The 21,382-nt window shown below is 45.1% G+C and overlaps 1 protein-coding gene across 8 annotated transcripts in view; it reads right to left on the bottom strand.

Moving 5' to 3' along the window:
- The window catches only part of ABCG1 (ATP binding cassette subfamily G member 1), a 61,638-nt gene extending 42,474 nt beyond the window's left edge, over positions 1-19,164 (bottom strand). For 4 of the 8 annotated variants that reach the window (XR_015704759.1, XR_015704758.1, XR_015704760.1 and 1 more), the window contains exons 1-2: positions 18,990-19,161; positions 15,564-15,807 (exon numbers count right to left, since the gene is read on the bottom strand). Coding sequence is in view for 5 of the 8 variants with exons in the window: in XM_087757702.1 (XP_087613828.1) it covers positions 15,564-15,807; positions 18,990-19,031 (286 nt within the window). In the remaining 3 variants the exon portion in view is untranslated. Of the gene's footprint in view, positions 1-15,563; positions 15,808-17,650; positions 17,875-18,336; positions 18,525-18,989 lie in introns of those variants that run through there. The other 4 variants (XM_087757703.1, XM_087757704.1, XM_087757706.1 and 1 more) reach the window with 4 other exon arrangements.
- Between the last annotated feature and the right edge of the window lie 2,218 nt (positions 19,165-21,382).

The raw sequence follows: 21,382 nt of genomic DNA, 5'->3' as shown, positions 1-21,382 counted from the left end.
GCTCTTCTCAAAGGCTTCCTCCTGAAATGGGTGCCTACGCTCTAATACTGACTAAGCCGCAGGGCTTTGCGGCTGATCTAATTAGATAATGATACTGCAATACAAAAGGAGAGGTTAATCTTGACTATATCTTCAATCTCTTTTCCTTGTGTACAGTTGTAAACACCCTGGAAGCATTTGGAGTCACTTCTTCCTATGTGTTTTAGTGTCAGCACTCGCACAGAATGGCTACAAGTGTGGATAATGAGGGGAGCTGGAGCAGAGGAGACAGGAGAGACAATCTTTTAAAACACACTGGGCAATTCACACAAATCCGGACGTGTATTAGTGCCAGTGTGGCCAGCAAAAAAGACGATGACAACAACGCAGCTCTTGCCACCCCTATCCCACTCCCCTCATCCCTGTGAAGAAGAGACCACAGAGCATTCCTCACACCTCTGAGATACGTTAGGTGCAAGGGGTACGCAGTGTGGATCCTCTCGAGGCTGACCGCAACCAGACAATATCCTCACCAGCCCTTTCCCTTCCCCACGTCAGAGGTGCTCAGGGAAGGCAAACGCAGCCACAAGGGAACGTGGAACCCACCGCATGCACAGAGATGTTTCTGGGAAGTGCCCTCCATTTGCGGATCTTGGGTGCTGTTATTTGCCTTCCCCGGTGCAGTCAAGGGACATTTCTAGCCCCCAAGCAAATCAGCCAGAAGAACACCTCCACCATATTCCTGTTCTTTGCACCACTCTCTCAGTGGCTCTTGCAAATCGAAGCACACGTTCCCATTAGTTTACATAAAACCTCAGTATTTTCCTTCTGCACCCCAAGATACAAACTCCTTCCAGTTTTCTGTCGCCAGTAAACCACTATTCAAACAAACAGAAATACCACACGTTTATCTGGCATGTAAGCATACTCTCCTTTACACCTAGCAGAAAAGTGAGTTGCAGTAATGCTCAGCTAATAAAGAAGGAAATTCAGACAATGATGTCGGCAGTTATAAACAGGCAAAATTGCCCAAACATGTATGGATTGAACCACCATTGATACACAGCAGAGCTCCAACCCATTCTTTCTTACAACTTCTAAAGAAAACAAGAACAAAGCACAAGCAATCTGATTACGAGAAGAATGACCCAGAGCAGAAAATTACTTATGTAATGCAATAAGTCCCTATTGAAAGGCATCTGCAAAATGCTGTCTTTGCTTTATACCATTCTTTACACCACTGGCATTCAGGTGGATAAAACAGCTTCCATTTTACAGTCATTTTTCCTGCTGTTTTAGCTTGTTATGCCGTTAATCCAGTAGCAACAGATTTGAACCACTTCTAAGCAACTCATATTCTTTTGCTTTTCATTTTTTAAAAAATCAGGTTGTTAATGCTTTTCTATAATTATATCATCTTGTCACTACAAAGGAGGAGGAATATACACCTCTATAAAAACGTTGTCTTCAAAATATTTGTTATAGTGATACACAGCCAGTTTTTGTACATAAATAAATATAAGTGAGTATATGGGCATATGTGCATATATACACATATATATATATATATGAAAACAGAGATAGCATGTATATAGATATACACTCACACACTTATATTTACACATATCTATAAATATATTAGATGTATCTATATATATACACATTGAACATATTTATATATATATATATATATAAAGACAATGCACATACAATATACTCTCAGATTACTAAAAAATATTTAGAAATCTTGGTAAGAAGCAATACATTACTCTTTGCACTCTGAAAGGGGGGGCCTCTGATGCTTTGAGACATGCCTATATTGGACAGTGTCTGCTGACACATTTCCACCACCATATAAACATGCCTTGGACTCCCTCATTTGTAATGCTGAACATCTGGACAGGAGCTGGAATCCAAGCCAGGACAAGTTTTCTGAGGTTAAAACTGTGGGTGATGGAAGGGAGTGGGAAAAAGATGGCCTTTGCTTTATTACCCTGGTAGCCAAAAGTCTAGTTTGGCCCAAACAGCATATTGGTTGACATTCAGCATTGACATTTCACATGAACTGCATTAGCTTCCGCATTTTTCAGAACACAGTTTTAGCAGTAAACCATACTAATGAGTGAAAAAGTACCTTTTAGGTATTAGGCCATACTCTTCCTTCAGCAAGCTTTGTTCATTTCAGTTAATTTACATCAGGGACGAATTTGGTCCAAAATGTTCTATCATAAGCCAATACTCCTGGCAGACTGTCGATACCTGTTCCTTGGGTAAACTCTATCCATTACGCCATTGCAGTGATTTCAAGGTTCATTTGGCCCTGTACTTTTAAAGCAGCATAGTATGAACGTCTGAGATGAGTTGTAGGTTGGCTTCGAAGTTAGTTTTATTTATTGCTGAATGTGTGTCACTTTTTGTGCCAACTCACATTGCTTGGGGAGTTTATTTTTACTACCTGTCAATAAGAATCAAATGCTGAGTGTTAAAATGCCACAGCCATGCCCCGTATGGGAAGGCCTGCCTTATTTTTAGTTACTTGTTTGGTTTTATAATGTGTACATGGCGTATTTAGAGTACATGGGATTCAGGAGACTGATGCTAATACTTCTGTTTGGAGGCTAAAGACTAAATATGTTATGATGCATATCCTGAAGTTTCATCTTCCTTTTGGTGCCCCCAAGTGTCAAACTATTACTGGACAAGACACAATCATTCTCTATGAATACCTAGTCTTACAGTAATCCCAGGGTTCACGGATTTGTTACTTCAGGTAATGTATTTCTCCTTGAGGTTTACATCGTCTTTCTCCCAGACAAAAAAAAAAAAATCAAATAGTCTACCTTCTTCTGGTTAAGCTTCTTATGTTTGTTAAGCTCCTCTGACTGTTTGTGATATAGCAGCTCACACACACAGTCATAACTCAGCCTTTAAGACAGCAGAACCTGATTTATTATAATCACAAGTGGCAGCAACTCGATTCCTTGTTTGCAGTTACTCACAACTTTCCTCAAACTTTCACATGTAAGGGTAAGAAAGCGCCAGTGTAAGTTCCACTTCAATGATGATTTACATCACAAGGAAACTTTCCATGGGCTTAAACAAGCGATAGGCCAGCCACATTATTTCATTTATTTTTAAATAGAAAGCTTAAAAAAATCGAATCAGCCAAGAAGGTCTAAAAATGGTCTTTGCTCAGTTATGTGATAAAAGGTCAGTCACACTGAGCAGAGAGACCGAGTCAAGGCTCAGAGGACCAACCCTACTAACCTCGCCAGTGCAAACACAGCCCCCTGAATTGGCTGCTCTGAAGACACTTGAAGGAAAAGGACAGGATCACTCTTCCTGGAGGAGAGCCCAGCAAGATGCCTCCACAGGGAAACTCCCTTCCTGGAATGCCATGCAAGCGAGAGGGGGTGATGGCCTGCTGGGGAACAGGACTTACCATGTCATGCAGGGGGAATGGAAGTTTGGGATGGTGTAAGACCAGCCATGGGGGGGCTATGGGAATTACATAGAGTGAGACATACTTATCACAGGACGTTTAGGGGAATTGCCAAAGGCAGGAAAAAGGATGGATCAAGGACTGAGGAGGAACAAGCCTGAGAAAATAGATGGAAAAGGCAATTAAAGGGGCCAGACGCATGTGAACAGGCGGCGGGTCAGTACACCTGTCTGACTAGGCCCTGCCTCGATCACCGCAGTCCAACCTGTACTCCTACTAAACACTATTCTCAACGATACACTGTGTGAACGCACTCTCTACCATGAGCCTGTGTGCGTGAACTCTAGCAAATATCACGATGGACTCACCAGTGAGTAGCAGAAGCTTCCACGTCAGCCAGTGGAGCGAGAGGTCGCAAACCTGAGGGCTTGTAGGTCCAGGTACCAACAACTGGGGGAGACCAGAGTCTGGGCCAGTGAGTGGACTGACAGCATCCAAAACCCACTGGTGGAGAGACCTGCCTTGTGTGCGTGTGCAACCCACAAGCAGACAGCGGGGAGGAACGGCAGCAGGGTGGTGGCCAGGTTTGCAGAAGTGCGGTCTGTGTTTTGGTGGGTGCCGTAAAGGCACTTCTGTCCTTGTGCTGGTCCGTATGGCTGGCTGAGTGTATTGCACGTATGGACGTGTGTGCATACCTATTGGGAATACGTGCCCTGCCTCGTTACTAACTGGACCTGTAAATACAGAACCGCCACGTACCAACTGGGCTGGGGCAGGAGGAATCCCCTCAGGTCCTGAAGCCCCACCAGATTCAGCTACTGCCAATGGTCTTGTTTTACAATCACCACAATTAGAAACTCTTGAAAACTTCTCGTGAAGAACCTGCAGTTCTGATTACAAAACAGATCTGACCCAACCGGTTCTCAGAAAGGTCTCTGATCCAGCATCTGCATGCTTAATATTTATTTAGTGTCACTTTGCTCCTCTGGAGCAAATTCTCCTTCAAGTAATTCTTCGAGACTGAGGGTCAAAACCAAAACCCAACAGAGTATCTTTTCATGGCCAGCTACGCACAGATGCACCCCTCCACATTTTCCTTGTCTTTCTGACTCTCACATTTCTCTGGTGGCAGCATATGACCTTCACCTCTCTGAGTGCAGAAGGAAGAAAAACTCAGTCCTAGACAGCCACCCACAGGCTTCAGCTTTATAGGCCTAAAATAGTTACTTTAGACAGTCAGGCCTCAGTATTCATATTCAATAAGCTGGCTGAAGTTCGTGGCTTTTTGACCCAGAAAAAATAACTGCCCTTCCTCTAATAGCAAATATTCACCTTCAATCCCCTTCCTTTTAATTGTGTACTCATTTACCAATTCTAGCCCTGTCATGCTGGCGCTATTAGAGTGTTTAATTTCCCAATCACTTGAGGTAATAACTGGATCATGTCTAAAAAAATTATACTAGCCATGCTCTGTCGGTGCAGCCTCATCTACTTGACTGCTTCCACAAGCACAAACCAGATGCAACAGGGCAGAATTTAACTCCAGTGCTTAACGAGAGTATTAAAACCTTCAGATTTTTTTTTCTTCAAATTTCATATTAACTAGGTGCATCACTGCATTTGAAATTCCCTTCATTTGAAATTCCTTTCTTCTCTTGTCTGGCATGAAAGCCTGCCCTCTGAAGATCAGCAAGAGACAGAGCAGAGGTCTCATTCTCATTTATCCAGGAACTCGACCACTGCGTGTTCCACGTTTTCCTGTCTCCTGTAGCAGATGTACTGCAATTATAAACAACATTTGTTATCATTCTAAACATGCAAAGCAGGAAGAAACATGATTCTTACACAAAAGATGTAGGCTGTAGATACTAGATGAGAGGCAGATGGTAAATTATCTTGTAAAGCCAAGGTGTCTGCCGTTTATTTTTCTTTGGAACAGATACATAACAAAAAACGAACAAACAAACAAGCGGTTAACTCAGTTCGACTATTATGTAATTCCACGTACTTCTTTCTGGGAAGAATTTGGATGGCTTCATCCCTATCCTCTCTGAACAGAATTAAGTCTTCAGACCGCATCTGTTTCTCCCCCTGAAATCAGCAAAGTCTAAATGAACTGTAAATGAGAATACAAGCCTAACATCGACAAGAAAGTCCTATCGGGAAATGCAGTTACAACGGTTCCTGCAACGTGACTCAAGACATTGCAGCATGCATCTCCGGCCGCACCACTTCCTAGACAGAATTATTTTGTCCTCACCCAGAGACACTTACGCAGCACTAGTCCTTCTGTGTTTCATACTACCACTTACATTCTGTATCAAATATTCATTCTAAAATCTTCTTTTCTAAGAGACGAAGTATCCAAAGGCCAAATTAAACACAAACGTCTGCACTAAAGCACATAATTCACAAGGGAGCCACTTTCAAATACCTGAATCATCACCAATGGGATATTTCAACAGGTCTCCTGATAATTATTTCAGGAACTAATGAAATATGTAAGAACATCTACTTGTAGGAAGCTATTTGAGATTCAAATAGTTACTGAAAACAACTAAAATTGCTTGGCCTTCTATGTATGTGCTGTATGACCCTTTTCCATCATACTTAACATGTTTTGGGGGTGAACAAGTTAAAGAATTGGTTGAAAAGGGCAGTAATTCTTCCACACATATTTTATTATACCATAAATTCTTTTCACGTATTTGAAAGTTGGTGAAAAAGTGATCACATTTGGACAGATATGAGGACCCTCAGTCTTTCCATTTCCTAATTAACATAGGCTTTGATATCAAGAAGAAGATGCCTGCTACAGCGTGGTCCTGGGCTTGATGAGGAGGACTCTGCCAGTCCTAGGCACTAAAACTGTGCTTGTAAATTACCTTCATACTAGAGAACTAAATTTTCCACCTGGTACAGTCTAAGTAAGGGCTGGTGGTCTTGCTGTCCTCTGTACCAATGATGTTAAACAAAAATTGCCAGCTTCTAGGTTCAAAGCCAGCACAGTGGGCAGGCAATCTGAACCACTAGCATCTCAGCTTGTTACTGTCCCAATGCTTTTGACAGAGAAAAAAAGACAGATCTTGTGCAGAACTCTCTGATAGAAAAATTGGTAATATAAATTGCATGTGATGTCTTTCGGAAGTAATACCTAAAAAAAGAGGGCCATTTTGTCATTTTACATGGATGTCATGTTTCAACAAGTCCTTCTACTAAAGTTCTTAAATAAATGAATCTGACGGGAAGGTAGATGGCTGGTTCTCAAATAAATGAGAAAGCAGATAAAGCAACAGGAAACAAAAGAGTAGGAGCCAGTGGTCCATCAATGAAGAAAGCTTAGCCCTGAGTCTCAGGGAATCTTTCTCAGGCTATGTGCTGTTCACCTTACTCCTGAACAGTTTGAAAAAGGAGGCAAACAGCAAGGTGACAGCATGAACACCAAAAGCCCTCTTAGGTTCAGAGAGCAACTGAATGATTTTACAAGAGAAAAACCCCTCGCGAGCTAGTAAACACAAAGATACTACACCCAGTTCAGGAAACCTCTGAGCTGCAAGCTGCGAGAACCCAGGGAAGCACTACTATATACCTGCCTGCACGTGAACTCCTCCCCAAGCACTCGGCTCTACCTGCTGTCAGAGAAGGGACACTGGGCCAGGTGGACCTTTTCTGACTTCATTTAATGGCAAACTGACCTAAACTCCCAGCTTACATCTACCAAAACCTCGGTCTTGTGTTAAACATATATCCTTACGTACCTCAAGAGCGTGCAAGTCGCAGAGGTTCTGGGGATAAGGCCTGGCCTTTTTGGCTAATGCATTTAGGTTTTGCCTCAAGGAGATTCATCTTGAGACTGAACACCCACTCTCCAGTTTGCTATGCTTTAATTTTAAATCCAAATCAGTCCATTCCCGTGTGCTAAACTATCACGTACGTTTTACTGGGATTCTCCTTGTGTGTTGTTTGGAGTAAGTCTTGAGATGTTAACTTTAATGGTAAGACCAAACACTGTTTTCTAATAGAGGACAAAGGTAGCTGTCAGTTTAACAGGTACAGTTGTGAATTACAACGCAGCTGAGTACTCCTTGTGAGGGTCTGCCACATTTTGAGTAGTATCATGTTCCCTGAACTCCGTCTTCCCAAAGCCAGCCAGTTTACTTCAAGAACAATACTACAGGGAAGTGTGAAGCAATTAATTTCTTAGAGAATACAGAGCTGAACTCTGAGATATTAAATCCCCTGAGAACAAAAGACCTGCCTTAGTAGGCAGGTAAGTTTAGACCCCGTGGGCCTCCAGAAGGCACTTTCCAAAATGGCATGTAAGTACACAAGTAAAAATGGACTCTAACAGCATTTTTACTCTTGAGCTAGCTTCTATTCTTAGTTGCTCTTGTGATTTCTCTTTCCTTTTACTGAGGTTATGGAGAACCCTGATCAACCATCTGATGGCTGAAGCCTTCAATTGCAAAATGACTCCTGCTTCATCTTTCTTCAGACTTCAAACATATCTTCAGACTATGGACCAAATTCTACTTTGAAATGTGAAAAAAGTATACCCATATGATGGTGCATGCTGCCTCTACCTCCTCAACACCTCGAGCAAGACATGACTGCGTATGGGCAGAGGACAGCAAGCATTTCATCAAATCCCACTCAGTGTACAGAAAGTTGTAGTGGAGGGCTGTCAGGGTGAGTTACAGCCAGCCCCCGACGCATGCTTGCTGCGAGATGGGAACTGCGGAGACCATAGCTCAAACTCCCGACAACTCATCATCACCACTGCCATCACCACTTCCCTGGCATATAAATTCAGAAATGTTTTAATCAGTATCTCTCTAAAACTTCCTTCCTCGGCCACAAGTTTTCAAAACAGCAATGAAAAAAATGTATTAAAACATTAGCTAGAATGAAAAACAATCAGGTCATTGTAATGTTTAGTTTTAATAAACAATACAGCAAAGAGAAAGAAGAAAAATATGTTCTACTCACACAAAGACTCAATAACCAAAACTCACTCGGTCAAATGCAGACGTATTTCCAAAAAAAGTACCAAAAAAAGACCCCAAACCAAACCCACAACAATAACAATGGCTTCTGCATGGAGGAAAATAAGTAATGCTGAAGTAAGGTCATACTCAGCTGGGAAACAGTAGAAGGATCAGACAAAGGGGCTGACCGAAACTTGTCCCCAGTAACCTCTATTTTATACAGCCCATGCAAGGGGATGCTAGGAAGAGTTATATATCACTTAATAAAAAGCTGTGAACTATTCCGGTAACAGTGGCTACTCAGTATATTTTTACCATCTTGAGACAGCTTAAGTGTTAAAAGAAAAACTGCGTGGATTTTTATCAAGGTTGAAACATGCATTTAGAAATCGTCTGCTAAAAATCATGTTTCATTTTCATTAATTTCACTAACATTTTAAGACACTGAAAAAGAATCCACAAGATACTTGCTTAAAGAGCTTTTTACTAGTTTCGCAGTTCATTTCAACCAGCTTAACTTGTTTATTCTTTCTAACATATGGATCTTAATTTGCATACATCCTGCTCTCCAAGATGAAAACACGCTCTCGGATAAAGCAGGCAAAAATGGACGAAAACAATACAACCCATCTGTCAGAGAAAGGCCAAAAAAAAAAAAAAATAAAGAAAACCAAAACCAAACCCTCTCTCGGAAAGTGGGTTTTGCTTTTTACTGTTCTGCATCTTTTCCTCCCATCTTAGCAACAGCGCCTGCAGCAGCCAACCAGGGCCCGGGCGGCGGGGCGAGAGCATCACGGCCGGGTTACTGCAGTGCATTGCCCGCCAGTAACCGCGCCGGCCGAGACCCAGACCGGGCATGCGGCACCTCTACCGCAGTGCACCTGCTGGGGATGAGGACAGGCTTTTTCTGACTCCTCCAGCAAGGATTAGCAAATAATTTAGGGCAAATCCTCCCTTCCTCACCCCCTGCTCCGCTTTTTCATTTGGGTCTTCAGATATCTCCCGGGGGGGGGGGGGGGGGGCGGGGGGGTGTTAGTGTGTGAAATCTTTTAAATGAAGTCACAGAAAGGATGCAGAAAAAAAAGCCTAGCTAAATAAAAAGAAACAGGTCTGTCCAAGCGCACGTACCAGAACTAATTTGTAACAGAGCACCAAAGCAAATCAGTGAAACCCAGCCTGTTTAAATCTCTGCTGATGAATTGACAGTGGGTTAAGTTTCCATCTTATGCAGAGATCAGTATTAACATAATATGCAGACCTCTTTGCTGAAATGTAGGTATCTAGCTGTTCGATGACACTATCTCAGACTGCGACGGCCACTTTTCGTGTTTCATGAATATCAAGTGACCTGCCAAAGACTCCGTGTTTCCCCATCAGACATAACCAAGCCATCCAGAATAAGCACAGTCCTTCATTCCCTTCCTTCCACTCCTGCCGTTTAATGTGCTGAATCTCAAAGCCATGAAGCAACAACCTTGTGAGAAAAGACGGCACCTCTCTGGCTGATTGTCTCCACAGGGTCTGAGCCATTAGAACAAACCCAAAACAACAGAAATATCACATTTTCTGCTGAGCTTGAATTTCTGCATTGCTACTAAACTGCTCCATAAAAGTACCCGGCCACATTTTGACCGGCTGGAGCCGGTTCTCTTGGAGGTTACTAAAGACCAAATCCTACCAGAACTTACACTCGAACACAGCACAAATGAGTCATTACAGTCCTAAAAATAACAACAGAGAAATTTCCAACTAAAATGTTGCCTAATTAACCATGAATACTGACAAGCATGAGGAAAAAAAAAAGTAATCCCTGAGTCGTTGTGGAGTTTTGAAAGCCAATTTATTACTACTTTCCTCCTGGATGCACTCAAGTTATGGAGGAACAATATTTCCATTTCCATCCTACATCGTAACAAAAACACCTAGAAACAATAGGACAAACATCCTTTGGTGGGTATATAGAATGTATATATCTTTTCAAAGTAAAGCTGAATGAATTTGACCAAGACAGAAGGCTCCAAAGTACTTTTCATGCCCTCTCTGTATTTGGGCCTATCCATAATTTTATCCCCAAACCACTCATTCTATTCAGATTACTTCATGGCACTTTTTAACAAAAATGGCAGAAAGCTAAGGCGCTGACTTTTCCCTGAAATCCTCTTGCAAACAGTTTTCAGGCAGTCCTAGAATTAAAACCTATGTGTCTATACTTCTTCTATAAACTGGTAAAACCAATGTGTGTTTCTGTGGTTCGCATTTCAAACTGCAGTTTAAACAGACAGTTCAGAAGCCAAGATAAGATCCACCTTCAAATCTCCTTCTCAACCTTTAGATAAATGGCTTTGTGACAAGACAGTGAAATTTTGGACAAAGTTTGTTCTGAAGCTCTGTGGATCTTGCTTTTCCTCATCTAAGAAGCCCATACTGGATCTAATGGAGGACTCTCCTCTTTTTCTTCTCCTCCAAGCCAGCTGGCTCCCTCTTCCTAAAAGAAGGGAGAAGGCATTCTCGGACTAAACAGCCCTATTATTTCCTTTTGTGTTGAAGTTTCCTTTGGCTTTGCCATTTCGTCTTAATCTTACAACACACTCTGTCTCTGCTCCAGCAGTCCTGCAGCTCTCTTACGTGAAATCTGGAACCTTGCAGACCGCAGGAGACCCCTGGCACATGCTTGAATGATGGCAGAATTCAAAGATTGAGACACATTTTTGGTTTTGGAAGATCCTTACCCTCACAAGATCTGGATTAAGTCACTTATAAATCTCTTTCCTTCAAAACTGAAGAAATACTTGATTCTACTAGTTGACTAATTCCCTAAAAGCTTTATGGGGAAAATGCCAAAGTCATCTGAGACCTTCTGAAACTTGTACCTCTGTAACCTCTTCCAAATTCCCATATTGCTAAGAACTCCTACTGAATGGAATAGGTCAGATGATACAGCTTCTTAGATCAAGGACTCACCTACCAGATTCCTTCCCTATTAATACCACTGACTTCAAGAGGAATTACACCATGAATGAATCAGGTCCAGAGTCATACCAATCTTTGCTATGAATTTGATAAAACCTTATTAGAATGAGTAGAACAGCATTTATCATACAAATCTGAGAATGAAAATGCCCTTCCTTATTTTTAAAAAGAAAATGAGATTTAATAGATAAATTAGGCATTATAAGGCTGAGACACAAATCAATTAAAAATTCTAATTTGAAGTCTACGATGGCTTATTTAGCTTCTTTGTTGTTGACAAGCAATGCAAATTCATGTTTCTTTGTGCTTTTAATAAAAAATAAATGATGTTACATACCATGAGTTTCACTGTCTGAACAATACAGCTAAGCACAGAACACAATGGCAGCATTACTAATTATTCCTCCTTTTGTTAATTTAGAGCCTAACCTTAACATTACTTTGCAATACCATTTTTACTGAAGGGAGTACATGTTTTTGTTGTTGCTCTTTAGTTGAATTCCCCTCCAACATGCTGGCACAAATTGTCTTTGCAAGGAAATCATATTTCTCCCTTTGTGATCCAACACTCGTGAAAGATTTCAACTAATTCATTATAGTCATGGAGAAAGATGTAGAAATAAGTAGAATTTTTTTCCAAGTTCCGTTTCAGAATAGAAACACCATTAATTTAAAAGGCACATTTTCATAACAGCATCCCTTATCGCTTATTGCCATGACCAGCACCCAAGAACAATGTGAACTGACAGACATCTCCCATTTTTTCATTTTTTTTCAGCTTGTGCATACAAGTTTACCGCTTTTTAAAAATCAGTTGCATTTCCTACACTGGACTTTGTACCTTCAGGAATGCGTTTTCTGCTACCCTTCTCATTAAAAAGCGAATTTAAAAATTTCACATCATGGCAATGACAGATCCTTTTAGCACAGGGAACCCACAAGGAGGACAGAGCTAAAACATCCACCAGTGTTTCAAGGCACAATATTGTCCTTTTGTTGAGCAGAGACAGATTAAAACCCATTGCAAAGTCCCAGTTTCCCATGGGACGAGAAACCAGTAAGAGGCATTCAGAATAGTTTTACATGTAACGTATTCATCTACGAGCCCACCAGTTTTAAACAGAGATATCCCAAATTGCACACAAACAATCCTACTGCAGAACGACTAAAACAATTCAAGGAATCCGACAGTTACCTTCATTTGAAACAATTTAGACAATTCAGTTTTCTATTTCTCTAATGGAAAACCTTTTCTATTAAAACCAATACATTGGGTCAGTCCCTGGAGCCGGGAACATGGCTGGGAGGAAGTTTTGTTGACAGAAGGTTTCTATAATATGCCTAGCAATTCACTGAACCATAGAAGTGTTGATTGGAAGGGACCTTTGGAGGTCGCCTAGTCCAGCCTTCTGCTCAAAGCAAGACGATCACCAACAGAAGATCAAGTCAGCTGTGGCTCTGCCTAGCCAAATTTTCTACACCCCACTGGCATGGAGAAAGCACACCATCTCTGGGTGACCCGTCCCAGTGTTGCACCAACCTCCTGGTGAACGACTATTTCCTAACGTCCACCATAAGCCACCCAAACTGCAGCATGTGGCCACTGGCTCTTGTGTATCAGCTGGCGCTACTGACAGGAGTTTGGCTCCACTGTCTTTGTAACTGCCCTCCAGGCAGCGGTACGCCAGAATGAGATCATCCCCTGGCCCCCCCTTCACTAGACCGAACAAGCCCAGTTTCCTCCACCTCTCTTCGCAGGTCCCCTGACCAATTGTCTACCCCTCTGACAGACCCCTTCCAGCTTCCCAATAGCTCTGACCCAACAGTTGATCTGGAAGGCCCAAAACTGGATACAGTATTCCAGTTGTGCTCTCACCGATGTTGTGAAGGATAACAACTTGCCTCCATCTGGCCAGGTCCTCTGAAGGTAGCTTATTATGTGGTTTACCTTGCTTGCAGTGAGATTACACTTTGGCTCACGTTCAGCTTGGCGTCAGCTGTAAACCCCCCAAGTCTTTTTTAGATCCTTGGCTAGCAGAAGAGCGCCAAGACCTGCTGGCAGACAGCACGGCCCACAGCCACTCAGGGGCTCTTCTCAGCGGCCCGAGGAAAGACATATGGTGCAAGACCAGGTGAGGATGGGAGCATATGAACTCCTGCTCACGGATAGCCAGAAAAGCTTCATCTCCTCTTTCAAATCTAAGTGTAGTGACACGGTCACAGCCAGCCATGCCCTAGAGCTAAATACCACAACCAGTCCTTTTCAGCAGCAGGACATTTTGTTAGGATGTGCCATTTTGTTCAAGCCAAGTCACTCAGGTATGTCAGCAAATGCGGACAGACGTCTTTGGTCTAGAACCCCTCGATCATTTTTGGCCAATACGAAAGAGATCCAGTTAAAAATCTGAAGTTTTTAAGTCTTACATGAGACACTGGCATAGTTCCGTTTCTTGGGGGAAAAAAAAACTTCAACGTTTGAGTTTGTTCTGATAAGATAAAAAATAATTTTGAACGTACGAAAGTTGCTGTCAAACCAAGCTGTTCTCCTATCGACAGTATACATGGCTACATGCAATTTTAATAAAGAATTAAAAGAAGGCAGGTGTGTGCGCATACAGTTTTGATGTTGAAAAACCCATTAAAGCCTCAAGTTTGCATATACTTCAGCAAATGAATAACTGTATGCACAGGCTGTCAACATACAGTAGCACCTCCATAGCCACAGATCGAGTTTTTTTCATACCACACGTTTTTAGATTATTAAAAGCCTAGCTGTTGCGATAATGACACAATTTCCAGACAGCAGCAATGTACTCTGTGAAACAATTTCAAGTGGAACCTTTAATCCAGTGGATTTACAGAGTCAGAGCAAGTGCAGGTATCAAGTATGGCTCAGGTGAGCAGCGCATTGGCAGGGGCTTATCTCTTAAAAAGAACTAAAGCACACAACCATACCAATTTACGTTACTAAGAGAGAATTCCTCGAGGAAGAGCAATTATGTCATTTACTATACAAAATTCTCCTGAAGATTTCAATATTTTCTCTTGGGCTTACTTCTTTTCGCTCGCAGGAATTTACTGCACGACCTAGTTTTCCTTTCAGAGATGACTAGTCACACACATACACAAAAAACAAAAACTCTCTAGGAAACACAAGGCTACACAAAGCAGATGAAGGTATAAAAAGAACGAATGCAAGGCAGATGAAAAAGGACAGAGCCACCTTACACCCACCTTTCAGAACTGGCATAGACCAAGAGCATATGAAGAAGAGAGCTGAATAAGCCCTCCTCACTCCCATCAGTAAATCAGTACCAGAAGAATTGTCTCAGAGCCAGCTGTAAGTGAAACTGGATTGCGAGAAGAAAAGTGGTAACACTTCATTTCCTTGAGACGGATTGAATGTCTGTATCATTCTGGTGTGCCCTGTGTTGTAGGCCGTGAACTCTTTGCTGTGTATCATTAGCAAAGTAGCTAGCAAGAGCATCCTGGTCCTTGACTAAACCTCAGGATTCAGTCCAAGCAATAGCCAGTGATTTCATCCGTTAAAAGAAATGGTAAGCTTAGAGACATCCATCATAGCATACCAAGAGACATGGATGGGCTGACATTCCTATACCTCACAGCATTTATTTCCAAACACAGCATTTTAAGACAATAATTTTTATCCTGGTTTAAAATGCCTTCTGAAATTCTGAGATGCTTGCTGTTCAGAAAGAGTACTGAAAAAATACCATTTCACAAAACAGCCAATCACAAAAGTAAAAAAAGCATCCTCTTTCCCCCCACCCCCATCTTTAAACTAATGCATGCTCTACCCACCCCCAACAAGAAATTGTAGACATGCAAGATCACAGGACAGATATTTGGCAGCACAGCAATACTATATTTACTTCAGATACTTTAGAATTGGGAGGCAAAAATAAGCAGTTGTACGAACTGCATCTACAGTTTCTTGGAGTGCAAGGAGCTGTGCGCCCCACTGCATCAGGCTCCAGGAAAGTTCCCCAGTGCCGGCTGGGAGACAGTGGGTATATCAAGAAGCTGACCAAAAAGCAACTGTTAAAACGTGCTCCCTTTACTTGCTTTGCTTCGCCATCCACAACAGACTCATTCCACCTATCATGACCACCCACATGGACAATAACGTTTGTATGTTAGCCAAAACATTAAGTTTTCCTCACCTTTCTTCCTCCACCATGGCCCTTCTTGGATAGAGTATGACAGTTCTTTAAACTCAATATTCACAGCTGGTCTGCGGGGTAGGTAGGAGAAACGATGAGCTTCTGTCAGAGCATTGTCCACCTTTTTTAAATGTCCATTCATCAGTCGAACGTCTTGGTTATCTGTGCCATTTGAGACCACTTCATCCACAGAAACACACACTGACTTTGGCTCGGCCATGGTACAAGCACAATTGCTGCCGTTCTAAATGGAAAAAGGACAAAGTTCACAGACTTTGGTCTAGGAACATGTTTCAAACCTTCTGCATTAGAAGAATTACTATTTAAATAACAGAAGAATCCAGCACAGTAATGTGGTGAAAGGGAAAAAAAAATAAAACAATCTTTTGTTTGTTCTGCCAGTATCTTGACAGAGGAGGTAAAAGAGCTCTTGCACTTGCAGCACACAAAGGGCAGTTCCTTTAGCACCAGTTTCCCCACAAAGGGCTTATATACAGCACATCAGTGTCTTCCGAACAGAGTAGCTCTTGCACCAGCTTAATACAACACAGATAAGTTCAGTGCCCATTGTATTTGGTTTCTCATGCACTCAAAGAATTTGGTTCTAGTTACTCTGATTCCAGGGCTTGCACTGGGACAGAGCTGAAGGGGGAAGAGAGCTAGCTGAACTATTATTTGTGCATGCATTTCAAAAGACAACCACTCAAGAAGTCTAAGAGCTCTTATTCCTTTGGATCAGAATATACGTCTGTAAATGTGAAATTGCACAAGTTATATTTATGCAAATTTTGAAATGTACTATTTTGTGCCTTATTTGCTCCTGCACTGATAGTTCTGGAGACTTTGCAACCTGGAACAGTACAACTTCTTTCCTAGAGGTCTGTTAGGAAAGCACAGCGCTTTCCACCCAAAATCCCTGCACACTCTCCTTGCTTGACAGTGATCCCTAATGGAAATCTTATCAGCTACATAAACATTAAACCCTGCTCCAGCATTTGCACCGTTAATACTGCAAGGTCAATGCTTTATGCTTACAGCCATACCTCTTATTCCACTTTGCCCATCGTAGCACTCACTGCAATTCCACTTGGCATTTTTTGGACTGAATCTCTTTCCCCTCCTCTCCTGACCATGACAATGGCCTGCCACCTGCCTTTCTCTTCCTCTTTATCATGCACACAAAATCTGAACTTTTTCCATTTCTTTTACCTGCATGGGCACCTTGCACCAATATCAACAGGATGAGTATAAAGCCAGAAGTAAAATAATCATAAATTTTCTTCAGCTAAACAGAATTTTGAACAGTTCAGAGGCTGTTCATTGTCATCTGTTGTCCGGAGTATGTCATAAGCAGGGCCCAACATCTGCACAGCCATCTATTAGAAAATGTAGTATTGTCAATGCAGATCTGTATTGGAAAAGACTTCTGTAGCTGGCTTATGTGCTAGGCTTTCCACGCTGTCACATCTGCCCAAAAATCTGCATATCCCCAAAGGTATCTCTTGGAAAGCATACATGCTTGCTGCACTACATTTCAAGGCATCATTGCTGAACACCCTCAAATAAAGAGCTGTAGGTCATGCCACGGTCTCCCCCGACCCATCCTCCAATGCAACTAAGAAGTGACACTGCCTCCTTTTCACCGTACCATTTTCACCCTGTCATGGTTAGTGGTCTTACCATTTATGCTGTAAAAGCAGTGCTGCTCTAATCAGTCACTTGTCATGAATGCTGATGAAAAACATTAAAAAAAAACCAGTCCTACATAACCACTATATAGGTAGCATCATCCGGTTCTTCAAAGCACAAGCCCTAAGTTCTGGATGCAAAAATGAGCTCCGCTTACCACATTTTATCACGAAAGCAATTTTAATCATGCTCTCAACTTACTCAGAGGTCAGGTATCCAGTAACACTTACTCCCAATTTCTTAAATAATTGACTGTAATAGCATGTAATTTGAACGTAACGAGAGTAACGTGAAACACCTTAGAACTGAACAATTAAAGTAGGGGAACCTCCCTCTTCCCTGAAAAATAAGGGAAGGTGAGTTAACAATATTCTTTCCTGAATGTTTTCAGGGCTTACTTTGGCACTCATAAGCTGTTTGGTTCAGAAGAACCACTGGGCAACTTCACACGTCAGAGGGAACATCCACCAATGAAGACTCAATGAGCAGGTCACCTTGAGTATTCAGGGGACGGTCAGAGCTTCTCCAGTTCAGACCAATTCAAAAAGAAACATCCTTCGGACAAGGGCCTTGTCTTTGCCTACTTAATCATCAGCCAGTATGAAGCCAGAGACTTTTGTTCCTGGGACATTAAACAAATCAATCACCCAATGGACAGAAATGCCCGTTTTCAGCAGATGGTGACAGAGGCCTGCCAGCCCTCAGTCACACGCCTGCCTCCTCCAGGGACCGCGTGCTACGGGCGAGGATCCCCCCCCGACCCAGGGACCACTTGCTATGGGCGAGGATCCCCCCCCCGACCCAGGGACCGCCTGCTGTGGGCAAGGATCCCCCCCGACCCAGGGACCGCCTGCTGTGGGCGAGGATCCCTCCGAGAGCCTGGGGTGGCAGAAATGGCTTCCAGACGCGGGGTCACCTTTGCCTGGGGAGAGGGGGGCAACTCCCGTGGCCAGGACAACCACAGGCTTACCCGAGCCCCGCGTAACCGCTCCTCAAACACACCCCAACTCCCCCCGCGTACCCGCTACCACCACCAAACCCTTCGTCCCTCTGCTGCCACACCGACGAGTACGTACAGCCGTACCTTTCAAACCGCTGTCCGCTTCAACCCCCCTGCGCACCAGACACGAAGAGCGTACGTTCCCAAAGACTACGCTCACGTCTCGGCTGGCGTCATACACCTCTACTCCCCGTACCATTGCATTTTGCCTCTCCGGGGCTGGACTACTTCCCGGCGCCCACCGGGCGCGGCGGCCCGACGGTCCCACAGGCTCTGCCCGCTCCCTCCCCGGCCGCCTCCCCGCCGAGCCCCTGCCCCCCCGGCTCCCGCCCATGTGCCGCTCGCCCCGGCTGTTATGCAAAGGTTACGGTCCCTCCGCAAATCTGTTTTGAAAGCGACGGGGCGCAGCGGCGCACGGAGCATGCTCGGAGCAGCCGCTAATCCCCCAGCCTTACCCACAGCCCAGAGGTAACCAGCGGTCAAGCTCCGCCGCACGCCGCCGTCCCCTCGCACACCCCGCCGCCGACCGCGGGCTGCCCCGCCGCTGGTACCGGGCTCTCCCGGGCTGGACGCAGCCCCGGGCCCGCCGCCCGGCCCCGGTTTTCCCTCGGGGAGAGCGGGAAGGCGCCCCGCGGAGCCTTCGCTGCGTCCCCCCCAGCCCCGCACCTCGCCCGCACCTCGCCCACCCCTCGCCGCGGCCCCGCTGAGGGAGGCAGGGAGGGCAGGGCGCGCCTTACCAAAGCGGTGCCCAGGGAGAAAGCCGCCATCAGACATGCCATGTGCCTCGCTGCCCGCCCGACTGCTGGCGGCGGCTCCCGCTCCGCCGGCACCGCGCGGAGCCCTCGAGTGCCGCCTCTCCGCCCGGGCTGGCTGCGGGAGGCGGGCGGGCAGGGAGGGAGCGGCCTCCCGCCGCGTTGGGGCCGCCTCCGCCCCGGCCCGCCCCCGCGGCCCCCGCCGCCGGGCTGGGGAGAGCCGGCGGGGCGGTGCCGGGGGACCGGAGGGCCCGGCCCGCAGGGGCCCCCCTCCGCCGTGGGCAGCGCGCCCCCGCTGTGGGCACGGCCCGTCCCGTCCCGCGGGTGGCTGTGGCTTTCCCTCTGCCGGAGCAGGTGGCAGACGCTTCTCCGGCTTCTCCGGGGGACCGGCCGCTGAAGGCGGCTGGTCGGGACGTCCCGGCGGAGAGCTGCCGGGCATTGCCTCCCCGCCCCTAACTGGCACAGCTTGCGGCCCGGCTTCCCCGTGAGCGCCCCGCGGGGACCGGGGTGGCGTTCCCCGAGGCGACCGGGAGCCGGAGCACCACCTCGTTGCGCCGGGTGCCATCCCGCCTGCGTGAGGAGGGGACGGCTCTTCTCGCCCGGGGACTCGCATGCCGTTGGTTTTGTTAGCTGAGCAAGCCGTTGTCGTTCAGAAATAAATAAAGGTTGTCACTGGGTTTCCATCTTTCTTTGTTTTTTTCTTGAAATCAAAGGCCTGCATTTCAGCAAGGCCCTGCAAAGACGGGGCCTGAACCACACGCTTGCCCATGAAGTGCCATGGGTGGTGTTCACATGCCGTCAGGGTTGTGTTGGCGCTGCTGACTTGAGTCTAGATCCGTGACTAGGTTTTGAGTTCGATTCATTAGCCAGGCTACCCGGTGGCAGAAAGCTCTGCCCAACCAGTTCACCAAGAAGCTAGATACTGGAAGACCCACCATCCGTCCGAAGTGCCGCTGGTGTTACGTACACGCTGGGCCTGGTTTTGGCTTGTGCTGAGGCTCCCTCTCTGTTCCTCTGGAAGCAGCAGGAAGAGGGGACAAACTATAGCAGGGGAACTGGGTTCAAAGCGTCTACCAAACGTTACATACACGAGTTCATAATCTGTGAGGAATCTTCTAACCAGGGAGGTTGCCATAACGTTTGGTGCTCGCGTAGCATTGTACAGACACGGAGGTAATCTTCACAAAGCCCCTGGCAGGCAGGTAAGTATTTTATCCTTGCTGAGCCGTGGAGGGGTGTTTACCGCAGGCGGCACAGCGCTGCTGCACAGAACATCTGCGCCGGGTCAGGCGGGGGCCCGTCTCCTGCAGCACCCTCCCTCCTGGCAGCGGCCGGGAGACGGATGCTCAAAGGAGAGCTTAGGCACAGGGCTGTCCTGTGTCAGACGTCTCCCTGGTACTCGCCCAGCCTACAGCTGTTTGTAGCTCAAGGACTTCCTGGCGTAGTTGTCGCTCCTGAATGTACTAATAACCCTCAGTAGATACCTCTTCCATGAGAGAAATCTCCCCCTTGGAAACATATGAACTTTTACCATCCGCTACATCCTATTGCCAAGGAACAGAGTGCGGAGACTCACTGAGCTTGAACTTGGATTCAGTCTGTAGATGTTGCAGAAAATTATTTACTTGTAACTCATGTGTTGAGGAAGAAATGCCTGCCTGCTGTGGAATACCAGACCAAACATGGATGGGCCCATCCAGAAGTCCTCATTGAAGGCTTTAACTGTGTTAGGGAATGAATCTGAAATACAATTATCTCCCAATATTAGAAATAAAGAGAAATTAGGAAGCATTCTTCCAGTGAGGGTCTAGGGTTTTAATTAACTTGATTTGGAGCACGTGTCTATGGCACCTAAAATTTATTCACACTTGTCTCCTTTATTTTCCCTTAGAAACATTGAGAAGGCTGCATTATCTCCCTACGGGACCTGAAACGGGCTGTGAAATACTGCTGTATATGTTTAAGGCATTTACGGGTAAAGCAAACTGCTTAAAGACATCATGTATTTTAACTGTGAGGTGGAACAGGCAGGATACAGAGAGAGAGCAGGAGATCACTGATCTTAGCAAATGTGTGATACAGACCCAGCACGATGCTTACTATCCTCCGTTCTAACTTTTTAAAGGCTCGGGAAGGAGCAAGGAAAACAACATAAAGGCTGTAACGAAACTTAAATGTACAGTACTGAAATCTGCTGCGCAATTAAAAGTTTTAGCTCGCCTGTACGCAGCTTACGGTACTAAGGGCTGAATTGTGCCTTTCATGAGTCGAGCCTTCGCGGGAAGGCGTGCGCTGCCTGTCGGCTGCGGGGCTGCCCGCGCTGCCTGCCTGGGCTTGCCCGTGTCGCCGGCTAGGTCGTGTTACTGCCCCTCGTTCAC

This window comes from Nipponia nippon, unplaced genomic scaffold (assembly GCF_047370975.1).
Source record: "Nipponia nippon isolate SJK-2023a ecotype South Korea unplaced genomic scaffold, ASM4737097v1 scaffold_2, whole genome shotgun sequence".
Classification (NCBI taxonomy): Eukaryota; Metazoa; Chordata; class Aves; order Pelecaniformes; family Threskiornithidae; genus Nipponia; species Nipponia nippon.
Note: the sequence above shows the minus strand (reverse complement) of the source record. Positions and strands in the feature narration are given on the sequence as shown.